The sequence below is a fragment of the Plecotus auritus genome, assembly GCF_963455305.1.
Source record: "Plecotus auritus genome assembly, chromosome: 9".
In the NCBI taxonomy this organism is placed as follows: Eukaryota; Metazoa; Chordata; class Mammalia; order Chiroptera; family Vespertilionidae; genus Plecotus; species Plecotus auritus.
In genome coordinates, this window is record NC_137783.1 from 123,358,781 (window position 1) to 123,377,615 (window position 18,835).

Here is an 18,835-nt window from a genome sequence, read left to right on the forward strand (position 1 = left end):
TATATAGGATACCACTCTGTTACATTGTATTATTTTTATTCTTCCTATATTAATTCAAAAAAACTTATTAACTACTCTGTGTCAGGCATTGTGCTAAAAGATACAGAAGCAAAAAATAAAGATGGAACAGTCCCTATCCCGAGGATGTTATTTCAGAGTTCCACTGGGTATAGAATATCTTCTTGTTTTTACAAGACAAGGAAGAGTATTACTGAGTTTCTATGCCATATAAGCAATTCTATTACACTGTATAATTTCATTCTTACCTAAAGTCTTCTGTATATGAAGCAGAGTAAAATATGATTAAATTATCCAGTTTTCATTATCTCCTATGTTACTTTTAGGCTTGTGACCTTGTTTTATAACTTGAAGATTTAGCCTTACACCTAGGTGCCAACAATTCTGGTAAAGAAATAAGACAGGTTGCCAGTTCATTAAGCTTTTCTAGACTTTCACTAATTAAATTAAAAGTATTTAGTAACTACTAGCCTTATTGATTGTCCTTTTTATTTCAGAATTCTTTTAGTAATCTAAATTACCTATTCAGGCATCCCATTGGTTTACTGGTATTAAAGCTATGTGTTCTAAATGCTTTGGAGAACCACAGTCCACCCTAGAAAATTCTGTAACTTAACTGTAACTTCGTATTAATTTTCATTTATAAAACTTTTGTAGACTTGTAGTTAGTAGGCAAAATATTTTAATTTATAGTAAAGAGCAAACAACCACTTTCAAAAAGTACTTTTTCTCCTCATGGGTTTACTCTTCTCCACCTTGATTTATGGTTTATTCTTCACAGAACTAATTGATTAAGGTGACCTTGCTTAGTTATAAAAATTATCCTATTTGAGGTGGGGTGGTTTTTTTTTTCATATCCGAATTGGTATTGTTATCCCTTTGCTTCCAAAATAAAAGAATTTGGATATATGACTGCATAAAGAACTATATTCCACTGGTGAGTTCTATAACTGGTGATAGTCTGAAATCGAGCAAAGTGATACTATTTCTACAGGGGCACACTAAAGCAATTGCTGAGTTCAGGGGCTAATAGTGAAGCAGTTTCACAGGCTACTTTCAGTACCAAAATGCAACTGTTTCTGAACTGTCATCCCACTTACTGATTTTTGCTTTAAAAAAATCAAGTTTTTAATCAAGGTCAGAAAGCTTCAAAAGTAAGGCCATGGATCTTCACAGGACACTAGGGTTGAAGGCAGACAGGTTCAGGCCTGGTTAAAAATTCAGATACCTTGATACTGCATGAACAAATGTCCAATATCTAAATAAAACCTTTAGATGCAGCGGTTTCTGTGGAGATGAGTGGTTGCTAGGGAGGGACTGCCTAATGGGTACTGAATTTCCTTTTGGGGCGATGAACATGTCTTAGCACTAGATCGAGGTGATGGTTGCAGAACACTGAATGCACTAAATACCACTTAATTGTACACTTTAAAATGATTAATTTCATGTTATGTGAATTCCACCTCAATAAAAACAGTGAATATTTTTTTAAGGGGAAAAAAAGATACATGGCTTCCTGGCAGAAATTCTGGATTGGGGTGGGGGAGGCTTCACTTGGTGAAGACCCCCCAAAAATACAATGCCTACACACCAGCAGCCAGATCACACAGGGTCGCTGCCACTTCACACAAAGCCATGTGGAAAGCTTACAAAATTCCCTCAGGGGGGGGCCCTAGTTTCAATAACTGCCAATAAAACTGGTACACCATCATTGTGGACTCATCTCAGTGAAAAAGAGAAAGCAGCAAAATATTCCTCAGAAACTTCTAGAAAGCTGCACCGCTGGTCACCTAGAAACCTCTACCAGTAATAGAGAACACCAGGGTGGAAACAGTAGAAGCCATTTTTTTCTCCAAGGTTTTTGTATTGGGAGTAAGCTCACTCGTGAGAATTCAATAAGCCTCAAACATTACATTGAAACCTAGGTGCTTAACTATGACGGACACGTAGGTCAACCGAGCGGCACCTTAGTGAAAAGCGAAAACCCACGCTAAGTCTCGTTTTGTGCCAAGGAAGCTCTGCCACAACGCTCACCGCCATACCCATCCGCGGGAAAGCTTCCTCCACCAGCCGGAGAGGGCGGAGCCTCAGAGGACACTCCCGCCACATAGCGCAAGGTGCGCCGCTGGGCTTCCTGGGAATAGTAGGTTCCGTCACCCCTCTTTGTCTCTTGTTTAGGCTGTATGGTGTCAGCCAGGAAACTACCACTCCCAGGGTGCTCTGGGGTGGCAAGAGGCTGCGTCGTGACGACTGTGGCAGAGAAGGGCCGACGGGCTCTGCGTTCTGGAGTGGCGCTGCTTGGTCCGGAGGCAGGTTGCAGGCTGCTGGTGCCGGAGCTGAGGAGAACAGCGACTCGGTTTGGCATTTGCTGTCGGGGTCCCCGCAACGATGAGTGCTGCCAGGGAGTCCCATCCGCACGGGGTGAAGCGTTCAGCCTCCCCAGACGACGATGTAAATAACAATGGCGGAATGGATGAGGGTTGAGGCCTACTGAAGGTTGGGGTAGGCCGGGAAGGGTGGGTGTAGATGGAGGAAGCGCCGGAGGTGGCCCGAAAAGGAAGGGAAGGCGGGGGACCCAGAGGAATGGGAAATGTCTCCCTTTTTTATTTAGGGTCGCACGGTGTTAAGAGGGCCGCACGCTGAGAACCAGAGGCCTGCGTAGGAAGGGGGATGGAGGAAGGAATTCCTGTACGGTCGGGAAGTGAAAGAGCGTAGCCAAGAGGTCATGTTTGCCTCTTTGGGGGCTGATGAAGCCTCTTGGTCGGGCCTTTCCACTCGGGATAGAGACGGCAAGACCCGCCCTGTTTTAGGTTTAAACTGCTCTTGTGACAGTGTCAAGGTGTTCGTGCAACTTGGGCAGATTCTCCGGCCGGGATTATTTTTGCAGTGTATTGTTAACAATTAATCTTAACTGTACTGTTAAGAGTAAACTCAGAACAGTATTGAATGGAAAAATTGTATCAGGGGAGTAATTTGTTACTGGCGCAAGGTGGTGAGGTCTAAGACGTTGCGACCTAGAAGCCCGTTTTGATGTCAAGTACCTCCCTCTCCCCTCCTCCCTTCTCCCTCTGCTTTCCTACCCCCACCCCGCCCAGCACGTCAGTTTAAATAGCAAGCCATTCATTTCTTAAAGTAACACATTAAATATTTACTGCTGTGCCAGGTGTTGGAAATTCAAAGATGAATAAGTATGTGCTTATCGTAGGCCTTTTTGTATATCTGCCCCAGCTCCTAGCGCATTGTCATGGAGACTGCAGTAACCAGTAAACTTAAAACTAGGTCCTCTTACAGTCCGTAAATAAATGCCCACTGAGAATGTTGATGGGGAGGGGGAGCATGGCAGGTCATCTTTAAGGATGGTGAAGGAACAACATCTAGTTTTCTTTCCGTTATTGTTTAAAGCACTGTCAACTACTGAAGTATCGTTTTTTATTTTCTTGTACTTCAGTTCAGTGCCTTTCATAATATCTTATTTTGTGAATCATAAAAGGCTCACTGAATACTACTAGTGTGTATCTTTTGTAGCAAATGAAATAATGGTTAAGACCCACCACTCTCTGGGTGGAAGGGTTAGGTCCAGAATAGTAAGGCTCTTTTAGCTTTGCAGAAAGATTAGCAATCAGTAAAGATTTGAGGATGAATAGTTATAGTGAGCTTTATTCATGCCCTCTGTTCCTCCCTACAAGAGGCTTTTAGATCTTTTCTTGTTGATATGGTAATCCAGTTCATGCCGTGAATTTATCTAGGCTTTTAAGTAACCTGGGTGCCATTTCAAAAGCTATTACATTGTTTCCCTCCTGGTATTTAATTGTGACTTGATTGTTAGAATGTTAGGTACCTGTTTTGCTAGACTCAGAGACATACTCTTTTAGCTTGACAGAAAATTCTTGGTGATATTAAGTAATTTAACACAAAGTTAAGGGGATTAAGTAATTAGACTTCTATAGCTTCTGATGGGATCAGTTTAAACTAGATGACCTTTAAAATTTTTTCAATTCTACAAGCATTCTCTTTGAAGATGATGGTTATAGTTACAAATAAAATCAGGACTTAGCACCATCATACATTCCCTAAAATTGATTATGTTGTTAATTTTGTATTATAGTGCAATACAATAACCTGTCCCTTGATAGTGATTTTTTTAAGTTTCATATGAATTTTATTTTTGCTGGTAATTGGGAGTTATCTTTTAAGTACTTGTTTGTAAAATATTTTAATATATGTAGAACATTTTAAAATGTTTTTAAATATACATATAAATTGTAGAAAATCATCTAATTATAATATGTAGTTGGTCAATAGTTTCTAATGAACATCCACTGCATGTAAAAGATAATTGAAGTTGTTTTTTTTTTGTCCACTGACCTCACATATTAAATTGGGATTATCAAATATTTAAAAAGATATTAAAAGTAGATATTAAATCACAGAATCCAACTCTAGGAAAATGCTGACAATTCCAAAAGTTACTATGGTATTATTGGAGGTAAACTGATTGCAGTTCTATAGAATATATAACTAGTTCATAAACCATTTCCACATACTCTATCTCATTTGGTTGTGTACAATATAATGTGGAAAGAGCAGAGGACTTAAGGCTAGAGGATGGAAGCAAGTCCCTTAGCCTCTTTGCCTCATTGTCCTTATTTATTAAATGGACTCTTGAGAGAATGTAAATAAAGCAGTTTGCAAGTTGTAAAACACTATGCAATTTTAAGTGTTATTAAGACAGAGTTTTAAAGAAGCTTTGCTATATAGATAAGGAATGAAAGTTTAAATGTCAGTCTAGGTTAACAGAGAGCAAGTAATTTAGTAGGATTCAGAACTTAAGCTTCACTAGTACTTTAATTTTTTTAAACTATATTGAACCAGAAATAGTTAAGAACTAACTGGTCTGTGAAAAGATGAGCTGTCAGATGGAAAGAAGCAGAAATTTAGAACTTAGCCAAAATTATGAAAGCATATGAGCCCCCTACCAAAGGAATTAAGAAGAGCCATGGTTGTCCATGTAGTACAAATAGTTTTAACTCTCATATGCCCAGAAGAAATGGCCATCATTGTTTCTTTTATATTCTATTAGTCTTTTTTTACAAATAATTTTCATAAGTAAGGAGAATAGTGAAAATCGCCTTCATTAGAAATCCTAATATGAATTTAACCATAACAAATCAAATTTGTATTCCACATTTTCATGACATACATACCCAAAATGATGAGCATCCTCTGAATACAGCTAACTGCCTATCAGTTGTTATGTGTGAAGCTGGAACATATAATTTAAGATTACAAACCTATTTCTAATAGATTTTAGCTTATTAGGAAGTTATTCTAGTTCTTACATTTGCATCATCAAAATATAATACTACTTAAATTATTTTAAACATTTGATTGCTCATAATTTTGTGTTGAGAAAGGGGTTGTCTGCTCCATAAATGTGAAACATTTCATTTTTAAGTTATAAACTCGATTAGAATGATCACTGAATGTTTTCATTTCTACATTCATTCTAGTCACCTTTGTATACACACCTGACTTCATCATTTGTCCACTTAAAAACCATATCAAATAAGTTTTGGTGTACAGATAACATAAAAGTTATATATCTTTTTAGAAAAACAGGATGGTCCAGGCTATTATAGCAAAATATTGCAGGATGAAGTCCTTCCTGTTGAGTGACTCTGGATGAGAGTATTATATTTATTTTTTTCTCTGTCTATAATTGATTTCTGGTTGGAAAAAGTTATTTAGTTCATCATTCAAAGACTCATAGTCATAAGATTTTTGCATATACAATTTGCCATCACTTGTCAGTTTGCATTCAACTACTTACTTGTCTAATAATTGTGAAATGCCTTCTGTCAGTTTCCAGTATTTTACACACTTGCAATTATGGGTAGAAATGAAAAAAAATCTGAATTAACTGTGTCCAAAGAAAGCTAGAAGTGACCAACAGAGGGGTGATGTTTTCTTGAAAGTAATGCAATATTTTAGACAACATGATGAGAAAACTCTTCTACTACCATTTTTCTATTTTCTTACTATTTTAGTCATTTTTAGCATAGTTGGGAATAATTGGTGATTTAAAGTAATTCTTACATTTGTTTCAAGATGTAGAGAAAAATAGCATTAGGATTCCATAATATTAGATTTATCAAAGGATTCAATATTTGATATTGATTTGGCCCAATATTTGACAATTATAAGGTAAAATGGGTTATTCTATTCTTTTATTTTTTTATTATTTTTTCATTTAAAAAATTTTTTTTAAATATGTTTTTATTGATTTCAGAGAGGAAGGGAGAGGGATAGAGAGACAGAAACATCAGTGATGAGAGAGAATCACCGATTGGCCGCCTCCTGCATGCCCCCCACTGAGAATCAAGCCCCACAACCCAGGCATGTGCCCCTGGCCAGAATTGAACCCGGGACCCTTCAGTCTGCAGGCCGACACTCCATCCACTGAGCCATACTGGCTAGGGCTATTCTGTTCTTTTAAAAAATAAGTAAACTTCCTCTTTATTCTTTGGAAGACCTCTAAAAATAAATGAAAGTCATAACATATCCTTAAAAAACTAGAACTTCTCAAAAAGAAACTGATGCCCTAGCTGGTTTGACTCAGTGGATAGAGCGTTGGCCTGCGGACTGAAGGGTCCCGGGTTCGATTCTGGTCAAGGGCACATGCCCAGGTTGTGGACTCGGTCCCCAGTGGGGGGCGTGCAAGAGGCAGCTAAGCAATGATTCTCTCTCATCATTGATGTTTCTATCTCTCCCTCTCCCTTCCTCTCTGAAATCAATAAAAATAAAGTTAAAAAAAGAAAAGAAACTGAAAAACTAAAATTGGGTCCAATAAACTCTGATGTTAAATTGTCCTAATATCCCAAAAGCCAGTTAGCTAACTTAAACTAACAACTTGGCAGCCCTCTGGGTTCAAAGTACTACGTGCTCTAGAGTCCTATAAAGCTCTGGGGCAGTAGGGATTAAAATCTGGTTGCCCACATGAACAGCATCACTTGAGGAATTTGTTAGAAATGAAATCTATGAGCCCCACCTCAGACCTACTGAATCTGCAATTCCTGGGGTGTTCTAACAAGCCCTTCAGATGATGCTGATAGAAACAAATTTGAAAACTAAGCTCTCTGGCTGTAAAAGAACTAAAAGCTTCTGCCTTGAGGTAACAAAAGGAATAAGATACTCCTCCAATGTGTTTACATCCCAATAAACCCATCATAAGTTGAAAATACCATTAAATAAAAAATGCAGACTTAACCTACCGAACATCATAGCTTAGTCTGACCAGTTTCTACTAAATGGGCATCACTTTCATACCATCATAAAGTTGAAAAATCTTGTTGAACCATCGTAAGTTGGCTGTATATTTATGATACATGTGCTTAATTTCCTAAATACGAGTGAGCCCATAGTTAAAACTGACAGGGGAAAAAAAACTTAGAATTTACTGGTAAACTTAAAAATTTGTAATACTTAATATTAGGCAAAACAAATTAATATGCGAATTTCTTTTCCAGCTTGGATCTAGCAATTGGGAGGCAGCAGACTTAGGTAATGAAGAAAGAAAACAAAAGTTCTTGAGACTTATGGGCGCAGGAAAGGTAAGCATCAGACAGTATGCATTTTTTTCTTTTCTGTGAAAATAATGCCTTTTTCTGTATATGTTAAGTGAGAAGTACTGAATATACTTGGATCCCATTTCCCTGTTCTGCATGATTATTTTAGGCTTTGGGGAATATAGCTGACCAAACTGAGCACTTAAAATTCTTACTATTTCTTTGGATTCTCATTGCCTCTAGGCAGTAGCTTTAGGAACTGTATAGAAAAAAAATTTTGGTTTGAGGAGACTCCTACAGAAGAAAGAAGATGTTAAAGTTTAAGATTTGCCATTTGTTAGACTAATGATTTGATACAAGGTATTACTGGACAGACCAGTTGGTAGGTCATATCACTCCTTGAAGAAGTAACCAAGGGAATAACCTTTATCCCTGATTTTTAAAATGTTCAATTTATTTTTGTGAAATTCCTTTGATTAACATAATAGAAGATATAAAATATAGGTGCCAGAAAAACATCACCTATTAGAAAAACTCTTTTCCTAGCAATTTATTTTTACATTCAAATACAATGGTAGCTAGGTATTTATTTTTTGTAAGCAAGTACATTTATTTTTGTAACATTGTCCCGATAGCCTTCCTACAAATAGAATGTGAAAGAAATAGGGAAACTTTTCTCTCTTTCAAGATCCTTAAAATGAAATTCTGCTTTTTGTTTTTGTTATTAATATGAGAATGTATTTGTGCATTTTAGTTTTACCAACAGTTACTGACCACTATATGCCAGGTACTTTACGAGGTCTGGTGGGAGGTGGGGGGCATCACATAGAGCAATAACACATGTTTGGAGCCATCATGTAATAGAGGAAATCAGATAATAACAATACAGAATTATAATTGCTATGAAAGAGCTATACACATAGTGCTGTGGAATCAACAGACAAGGATAGCTACCCCTGGCTTAGCTGTATAAGAAACCTTTCCAGAAATAGAATTGATCTGAATCTGAAAGGGTAAGGAGTTAGCCAGAATACAGCAGTGGGGTTGAGGGTAGGGAGAGATCATGCAAAGCATGAAGATCTATACAAAGAATGCATTTGTATGTCTAATTAATCCAGATTTTCCATAATTTGTAATTTGTCATAGAAAGTATTTTGAAGTTCGCCTAGGTTCATGCAAATAAAAGATTTGCTAAGGATATATAAAATAAGTAATAGTTTAGAGGGCATGCTAAACCTAGTAGAATGAAAACTCTTCAAGTACTTAGGAAGAACACTAACAAAATGTATGCATTATAGCTACCAATAGTGAATTATATCAATAAAAGGGGAGGGAACAGATTGAACATTTAAAAAAGAAATTTGGCTACCAGTAAATGGACTGTTTAGCATACATTAAAGTCTTTGCTAGCAAGGCAAAATTGTACCTTTGATCTTTTATATAGGCTGATTTGATTTGTTCTGGCTTGTGGCCACATTCCTAATACTAGCCAACTACTATGAGTATTTTATTGGTCACTGAGAGAACTAGCTGAGAAAGTATGAATAGACCACTGCCATTATATATTCAGATCTTGTTAATGAGGTATTTTCTGGAATTTAAAGAAACAACATATTGAATCATTGATTTGCTTATGTGTTAATGGCATGTAAAACATTAATGCTTGAAGCTTTCAGTAATATCTTTGGGTTTGGAGAATGTGTATGTCATCCTTTTACAATAGAAAGATTTGTTAACTATATCTTCACAGATGATTTAAGATTGCTTTGCAAAGTCACTCACTGTCCTAGTGAACAATTTCTTTTCATTATGAAACTGAATATGAACCATAAAAAGTGGATTGGGCCCTGGCCGGTGTGGTTCTATGGTTAGAGCGGTGTCCCTTGCACCAAAGGATCACGGGTGCAATTCCTGGTCAGGGGCATGTACCTGGGTTGCAGGTTCGATCCCTGGCTCCAGTCAGGGCACATGTGGGAGGCAATCAATCGATGTCTCTCTCACATCGTCATTTCTCTCACTCCACCTTCCTCTCACTCTATCTAAAAATCAATGGAAAAATTTGTTTTATAAAACTAGATTATTTTAAATTGTGTTCTTTTTGATAGTTTGAGATTGGGTGCTCATTGCCGCCAAATACTAATGAGCTAGCAATTTGAGGATGTTATGTCAGTAGTAATTATGATTTTCATTTTTTATATTTTAAAGATCTATTAAAGTGCATTATAAGTCTGTTTCATTCTTAGCTAGCTAAATAGTCTCATTTACAGTCTCCATGAGATATGCCTGAGACACCAGAAAAAGAAGGTGGGAAAGTTAAAGCAATTCATTTAATTGGCCTTCTTAGAAAAGAAGATATTTAGATTGTCTTCATTTTTTAGTAATCTGTCCTTCCCACTTAAAATTACAGCTTGTTCTTTACATACTCTCCACCCTCTTCCTCTACGCTATTTAATTTGTATGTGTTTTAATGGCATTTACTACCTTCTAACATACATAATTTACTTTTGTTTCTCTCCCCCCTCCACCCCCCCACATCCCTACCATTGCTAGAATGTAAATTCCATAAAGACAGGGATCTAAACTTAATCTTTTTTTCTGCACTGTATCCCAGAAGCCTGGAATAGTGTTAGGCATATAGTAGACACTCAATAATTATGTTAAACTAGAGGCCCGGTGCTCAGATTCGTGCAATGGTGGGGTCTCTTCCCGGCTGGCCAGCCGGCCCTTATCGGGACTGGGCGAGACGGGCCAGACACACCCTGGAGCCCTCCTGTGGTCCCTGACCTGCAGGGATCGGGCTGAAACCGGTCTATGCGCAGATTCATACAGGGCGTGTCTGGCCCATCTCGCCCCATCCCGATCGGCCAGACCCCAGCAGCAAGCTAACCTACTGGTCAGAGTGTCTGTCTCCTGCTGGTCAGTGCGCATCATAGCTACCGGTCGAACAGTCACTTAGGCTTTTATATATATAGATTAGTGGTCTCAAATTCTAATACATTATCTGCCTCCTTATAGAAAGAACATACTGGTCGTCTTGTTATAGGAGATCACAAATCAACATCTCACTTCCGAACAGGTAAGAAATTTAAAACATAATTAAAATGATATTTAAAATATTAGACTTGGAAATGTACATAGTATATGTAAACATGTTACATATATTATGTAATAATTAGTACATACTTTGATTTTTAAAAGATTTGAGAGTATAGAGTACACATCAATATGATATTCTAACCAAGAAACTGACCCTTTTATGTGTCTTCGTTTTTACTGACTCATATATTTTAATTGTAGTAAGATTTTATGACTCATCTTACAAACTGTAGTATGTATTGACTTTATTATTTTTTACTTTATAAATTATTTAGCATATGTTGTAATTGGCATATTTTACTGGTTTATAGTTTATTCACTGTTTTGTTCTGAAATCTTTGAAGAACTAAAATTCATTGCAAAACCTGAATTAACTTTAAAAATTAACTTAAATACCACATGATCTCACTCATTTGGTAATAATGAAAAACATTATAAACTGATGAACCAAAAGATAGTTACAGAGGCAGTAAAGCATCAAACAGACTGTCTAATTACAGTGGTAAGGTTAGGGAGAGGTGGGGGAAATAAGAGATCAACTGAAGGACTTGTATGCATGCATATAAGAGTAACCAACAGATGCAAAACATTGAGGGGGGAGGGCATGTATGGGAGTGGGGTGGGGGGGGCAATGGTAAGATATGTACACATATAATACCTTAATAAAAATTTGAAAAAAAATTAACTTAAAAAAATTGTGGGGGGAAAACTTTTAAATAAGAACTGGAAATGGATTTGAATTCAGTCTGTGAAAAGTGAAATTTTCTCCTATATCAAATTGACCTTGATCATGGACATTAATAATAGGGCATAATGACCTTGGTATAGTTAACAAAACAATTAAAGTATTTAAATTAGCTTTTTACTGACATAGAATATGTAGCACATTTTAGAAATTAATTGGTATTTTATACTTCTGGCATTAAACAATTTCTAATGAATTTGCATTGCTACAGAAAGTTAAGAGTCCCTGAGCTTTGCAGAATGGAAATATATTCAACTGCTTTTTAAAACTGGGGGTTTTATGAATGACAATAATGAAAAGCACCAACATTAGTGATTAAAATGTGAAATTTCTCTTTTATTTACAAATTAAAATGTCATGCACAGAAAGCTTTGATTGTATTGATAACATTGAGTTCTTATGTGGTAAATTCACACGTAGTTTAGTTTTCTGTTCAGTAACTACATACAACAGTATATATGTAAAAATATATATCATGTTGCATGATAAAAACGTTTATGTTGCTTCAGTAAACTGATATGCAAAGGAAGTCATAAAGGAGAGCCATTACAAGGTCATTTTATTTAACCATCCTCTGAAAGAATTGTGTGTCTTTTCATTATTTTTATTCTAATACAGAAGGTTTTGTTTGGAGGTTTTTTTGTAACTAGAAGAAAACTTTCACTTTCAGAATAGTTTTTAGACTATAAATAAGCTAAAACATATAATAGCCAGAGTTCTTAGTAATTAATTTTTAGAATATCTGAACTCCATGCACTTTTTCTGAGACTCTGTGTCTAGTATGAATTATGTGGGAAAATATAAGCTGTTTATATTTTATAAACATTTTTATAGTTCGAAGGGTTGGCTATTAAAGAAATAATCATAAGTACATATTTCAGTTATTTTATGTCCATTAAGGTGTATGGTATAGAAACCCATCCACAAAATTAATTGTAAAATTAGTCACAGTTCAAGAAATCAGCCCTGATTATAATAGCATCTGTATTAAGGGTTTTTTTGTGTAATCAAATATTTTTATTAATTTGACTGAAACATAACCAAAGTACCCTGGACATGCAGGGGAAGAAGACAAGAAAATTAATGAAGAACTGGAGTCTCAATATCAGCAAAGTATGGACAGTAAATTGTCAGGAAGATATCGAAGACATTGTGGACTTGGCTTCAGTGAGGTAGTAATTAATGTTATTTTCATTAAATGGGAAGATAATCAATTTGCAATTTGATAATTTTAGTTACTTAAAATATTTTTATATGCTGTACTAGGTCTTTGTAGATGAGAGATTTATTAATAACTTTTCTGATACCAGCTTATGTAAATTCTGCTTAGATAATTGCTAGGGCACATTTTTCTCAGTATAGTTGACATAAAATGCCATATTAGTTTTAGGTGTACAACATAGTGATTAAACAATTATATACCTTATGAAGTGATCACAATAAGTGTAGTACCCATCTGGCACCATACATAGTAATTACAATACTATTGACTATATTCCCTGTGCTCTACTATACATCCCTGTGACTGTTTTTATAACTGGCAATTTGTACTTCTTAATCCCTTTCACATTTTATACCCATCTTCCCAACACCCCTCCCATCTGGCAACCATCAGTTTGTTCTCGTATCTGTGAGTTTGTTTCTTTTTTGTTCATTTATTTTGTTTTTTAGATTACACATATAAATGAAATCATATGATATTTCTCTTTTTCTGTCTGGCTTATTTCACTTAGCATAATACCTTCTAGGTCCTTTCATGTTGTGGCAAATGGCAAGATTTCATTCTTTTTTTATGGCCGAGTAATATTCCATTGTGTATGTGAACCACATGTTCTTTATGCATTCATCTGTTATCATCTGACAATTTTACTTTTTCCTTTCCAATTTGGATGGAAATTTTAAATATTTTTCTTGTATGATTGCTGTGGCCCAGGATTTCCAATACTTTGTCAAATAAAGTTGATGAGTGTGGACATCCTTGTCTTCCTCCTGTTCTTAAAGGAAAAGCTTTCACTTTTCAACATTGAGAATGTTAACTGTGGGTGTGTCATATGGTCTTTATTATGTTTAGTTTGAGTTATCTTTCCCCATATTGCTGAGAGTTTTCATCGTAAATGGATGTTGCATTTTCATCAGATGCTTTTTCTGCAACTGTTGATAAGATGATATAATTTTTATCTTTCATTTTATTTATCTGGTTTATCACATTAATTGATTTGTGGATACTGAACCAACATTGCATACCTGGAATAAATCCCACTTGATAGCAGTTTATGATCTTTGGAATTATTGCTGAATTCAGTTTATTAACATTTTGTTGAAGATTTTTGCATCTATGTTCATGAAAGATATTAGCCTATAATTTTCTATTTTTATAGTGTTTCTGTCTGGTTTTGATATCAGGGTAATGCTGGCTTGATAAAATAAGTTTGGGAGCATTCCTTCTTCAATTCTTTGGGAACAATTTGAGAAGAATAGATATTAATTTTTCTCTGGTAGAATTCAACTCTGAAGCCATCTGGTCCAAGGCTTTTGTTTGTTGGGAGTTTTTTGATTACTGATTCCATTTCATTACTAGTAATTGGTCTGTTATCAGTTTTGTTTATCTTTTCAGAGAACCAGCTCTTAGCTTTATTTACTTTTTTCTATTTTCTTTGAACTATTTCTTTCATTTTCACCCTGATCTTTATTATTTCCTTCCTTCTACTCAAAGCTTTGGGCTTTGTTCTTTTTCTAGTTCCTTTGGGTGTAAGGTTAGATTGTTTATTTGAGCTTTTCTCCTTTTTTGAGTTGGACCTTTATTACTATGAATTCCCCTCTTAGAACTACTTTGCCTGTGTCCCATAGATTTTGGGTATTGTTTTCATTTTAATTTGTCTCTGGATATCTCTTGAATTCTGTGATCTCATTGTTAACTCATTCATTGTTCAGTAGCATATTTTTAACCTCTAGGTGTTTGTGTTTTTCTTTCTCTCGTAATTTCTAGTTTCATATCATTGTGTTTGGAGAAGATGCTTGATATGATTTCAGTCTTCTTAAATGTATTGAAACTTGTTTTGTGGCCTAACACGTGGTCTATCGAGTCCATGTAGTCTAATGTGTCATTTAAGGCTGTTTTTTCTTGTTGATTTTTTTGTCTGGATGATCTATCCAACAATGTCAATGGGGTGTTAAAGTCCTCTACTATTGTCTTATTGTCAGTCTCTCCCTTTATGTCTGTCAATAATTGCTTTATATATTTAGGTTCTCCTATGTTTGGTATGTAGGTGTTTACAAGAGTTATATTCTCTTGTTGGATTGATCCCTTTATAATTATGAAATGTCCTTCTTTGTCTCTTGATACAGCCTTTTTTTAATGTCTGTTTTGTCTGATACAAGAATTGTTTCCCAGCTTTTTTTTTTTTTCATTTCCATTACATATCTTTATTCAATTGTTTTGTTTTTATAGTTCTCTTTTCCTTTTTTATTCTCATGCTCTCTTCTCTTGTATGTTGATGGCTTTATATAGTGTTATGTTTGGATTCCTTTCTCTATTTCTTGTATACCTCTTATAGGCTTTTGGTTACCATGTATTTCATATGTACAAAGTATAGCAGTCTTATTTTAAGTTGATGGTTGTTTAAATTTGAACACATCACTACATTTTTACTCACCCTTACCCCACATTTTTGTCATTTTTTTACCCTGTGTGTGTATGTGTGTGTGTGCGTGCACATGTGTGCATGTACGTGTGTGTCTCCACTAAGGCACATCTTAAATAAATAGGCATGAAGAATATTCAAGTTAGATGAAATATATCATGTCAGTACTGATGTGGAAGACTTCTCTTAGTTGTTCCCTGAGTCATCTTTTTTGATATTACAACTACTGGTTTATTATTCCAAAGTAGTATAATATGCAAAACATTGATACTGTAATATCCAAAACAGTGTTTTCCACATTGAAACTTCTATGAATCAGAAGTTAACTTGCCTTATTTATTTTAAAAAAATTGTCTCATGCTTTCAAACAGGGTAGAGGGTGGGACACATAGGTGAATGAGTGGTCTTCAAAGCCTTTTCTTAAAACAAAATCCTACTCAAGTCCCAGTATATAAAACACATAAAGTCTTCAGTTCTTCCTTTGGCAGCCTGTGGTCATAGTACAGTCTTAAAACTTAATTTAATGGCTAGGAAATGTTTTTTTCCAGTTTTTGTACTTGATTGTATTTATTTAAGAGGCTGTTGATTGGTGTTTTAGGTAGAAGATCACGATGGAGAAGGTGATGTGGCTGGAGATGATGATGATGATGATGATTCACCTGATCCTGAAAGTCCAGATGACTCTGAAAGTGATTCAGAGTCAGAAAAAGAAGAATCTGCTGAAGAACTCCAGGCTCCTGAGCACCCTGATGAAGAGGAGGATCCCAAAAACAAAAAAGATGCAAAAAGCAACTATAAAATGATGTTTGTTAAATCCAGTGGTTCATAACTCCCAAACACTTAGTCTTTGTATTAAAAGTAAGCCTTATTGTTATAATGCACAGTGGAGGACTGCTTATAGAGCACAGACCTTTGTATTATAATTTTTAAAAAGGCCCTTTTAAGTAATTACAAAGAGTGTTTGCTTTCAGATGCCATGGGTTACACTTTTATGGGCATGACTAAAATCAATTTTGTAAAGCGTAAGAGTTGTATAAAATAAGAAATAAATACAATACTCAATTTCCTTTCATATTAGCATTATCAAACCTCTAATCTCACCTTTTTATCCTTCAAATAGTTGAGGGAGACACTATTTTTGTTCATGGTAGCTGTCTTTTTTTGTGTTCATATTTTTCTCATAAAAAGTTTATCTGTACTCTGATGTGTTCATGAAAAGAATTATTTTATTATACTTTGTTATAGTAGAACTATTCATCATGGATATTTCTGCTGTCAATAACAATCTAAATTAATGTTGGCAAACGGTTAGGTACTTAGTTTACTCTTACTGATTCAGCTCTAGTCTTTTGGACCAAAGCAACATGAGAGCAAATACTTTTCACACCTGCTAGGATGGAAATATAACCGTCATACATTTGGAATGCTGTGATCTCAAGCAGTCTTTATATAAGTTGAATTACATTGAATGTTAGATTTTTAAATAATATTTGGCAAGTTTTGCAAAAGAAATTATATCTCTGATCATTTGGTCCTATCTAGGAATATGTAAAAGGTTTTTTGTGATTTGTTGTTGTTTTTTTTTTTGGGGGGGGGGGTGTTGTTGGTTTGGTTTTTTTATTTTAGTTTTTTTTTTTTTTTAGGTAATATGTGACCAAAGTTAATTTTCTTCCTAAGGCCTAAATAAAGAGAAAGCAGTTTCCCATATTTGGTTGTGATACCTTTATCCTCATTATCTAAAATTGAGGAACAGGCTTATTGAATAAGAAGCTGAAACAAATTCTCTTCATTTTATCCCAATGCTGTTATCTTGATTGTCTAATTCATAAAAGTAATATTGCTTTCTGAATTAATTGCTAGCTCTGTTAGAGTAAGATTAAACCAATCTACTATTAGGGGGTTAGTTTGTACACCAGATTTACACAAACTGCATTATGGGCTAGTCAATGAACTTTGAGTAATTGGGCTCAAAATATCGTTTCTTAGTAACACGTTCAAAGGCTTGAATCAAACCTGTTTACTGAACTAGATACTTAAGGGTTTGATGTGTTGGTTTTGTTTTTTGGGTTTTTGTTGTTAATGTTCACCCGAAGATATTTTTTCATTGATTTTTAGGGAGAGTGGAAGAGAGAGGGAAAGCAGAAACATTGATGTGAGAGAAACACATAGATTGGTTGCTGCCTGCAACCAAGGTACTACATGCCTTTGACCCAAATCGAACCCAGGACCCTTTGGTCCACAGGTCAATGCTCTATCCAATGAGCCAAACTGGCTAGGGCGATGTACTGGTTTTTAAAAATTATTTCTATGTCATTTTGAAAGAGGAGTATGGCAACTAGAACAGGTGATTTCTGGTTTATGCAATCCATCCTGAAATATTTTTCATATTAGACCCCAACATTTATCTTTTTCTTCTTAATTCCTACATCTGTGTGTGTGTGTGTGTGTGTGTGTGTGTGTGTGTGTGTGTGTGTAAAGGCTAATATGCAAAGTGTCCCCTCGGGAGTTCGACTGGGAGACCAGGAGTTCAATTGCTCGCTATGACATGCACTGACTACCAGGGGGCGGTGCGGAACGAAGGGAGCCCCGGCCGGCAGCCAGAAGGATCACAGGCCAGGCCTAGGGACCCTACCCATGCACGAATTTCATGCACTAGGCCTCTAGTTTTATAATAGGTGCTATCCGATATAAGGTAGAGCAAAAGTAAATCTACAGATGTTCATATAGAAAACAATAAATAAGAACAAACTGCATATTTACAACTGTCAACTTTTGCCCAATCTTATAGTTAATACTGAGTAAGTGGGTAGTAGACTAGATATGTGACATTTAACAAAATTTGGTTTAAACTGGTTGGGCTTTATTCAACAAATTTTACTTTGGCCACTGATTTTCAAATATCTGGTCTAGGGTTACATATTACAACTATTTCAAGTAGAAAGTGAAGACTGATTCATGTTTAAGATGGAAGAGGGAGAGGCAAGTATGTTTTTTAAAGTATTTTCATCACTTTGTTGTTCAGATGCTAGGTTGTTTATAAGCCCTGGTTCTGATATGTAAATAGAAAAGCCTTTTAAAATAACTGCATTGGGAGACCATTTTTCTTCATCCAAATAGAAATTCTTAGTTCATATATTAGTGTACATTAACATAATCCAGGGTTGGAATAAATTTAAGTCTGTTGGTCCCTGTTGCCTCATATCCTAGCACATTAAACATCATGGCTGTCTTTTTAAGCATCAACATTGGATTTTTTTTCCCCTTATCAAATTGGGCAGAAAAACATCAAGTTGAGCAGAAAAACATCAGAGGAGGACAGATATCCCTATATGAAAAGTACCAGGTGAGGCAATACAAAATATTTTTGTGGAGTGAAACACACTATTCATTTTAATGGAAACTTTTCCCTATCATTGATAATTTCTTACCTGACAGTCTTCTCATGCGTTTTTAAAATATTTTTTATTGAAGTATAGTTGACATACAATATTACTTTCAGGTGTACAACATAGTGATTAAGCATTTATATATCTTAAGTTGTGAACACACTAAATTCTTGTAACTATCATAATACAAAGTTAGCACACTAGTGACTATATTCCTCTTGCCTTTTTCATCCATCACTCCCATCCCTTCTGGCAACCAGCAGTTTTTTGTTTCTGAGTCGGTTTTTGTTTTGGTTTGGTTTTTTATTTGATTTTTTTAAAAGTTTAACATATAATTGGAATTATGTGGTATTTGTGTTTATTTCACTTACCATAATACCCTCT

General features: G+C 35.4%; 1 protein-coding gene across 1 annotated transcript; it reads left to right on the forward strand.

The window, feature by feature from the left end:
- The first annotated feature begins 2,221 nt into the window (after nucleotides 1-2,221).
- LOC308257647 (small acidic protein) lies at nucleotides 2,222-16,127 on the forward strand. Its single transcript, XM_080687744.1, has 5 exons — nucleotides 2,222-2,469; nucleotides 7,545-7,628; nucleotides 10,599-10,659; nucleotides 12,487-12,596; nucleotides 15,664-16,127. The coding sequence occupies exons 1-5, from the start codon at nucleotides 2,407-2,409 to the stop codon at nucleotides 15,892-15,894; spliced, it is 549 nt and encodes a 182-aa protein (XP_080543870.1). The 5' UTR covers nucleotides 2,222-2,406; the 3' UTR covers nucleotides 15,895-16,127.
- Nucleotides 16,128-18,835: the final 2,708 nt, after the last annotated feature.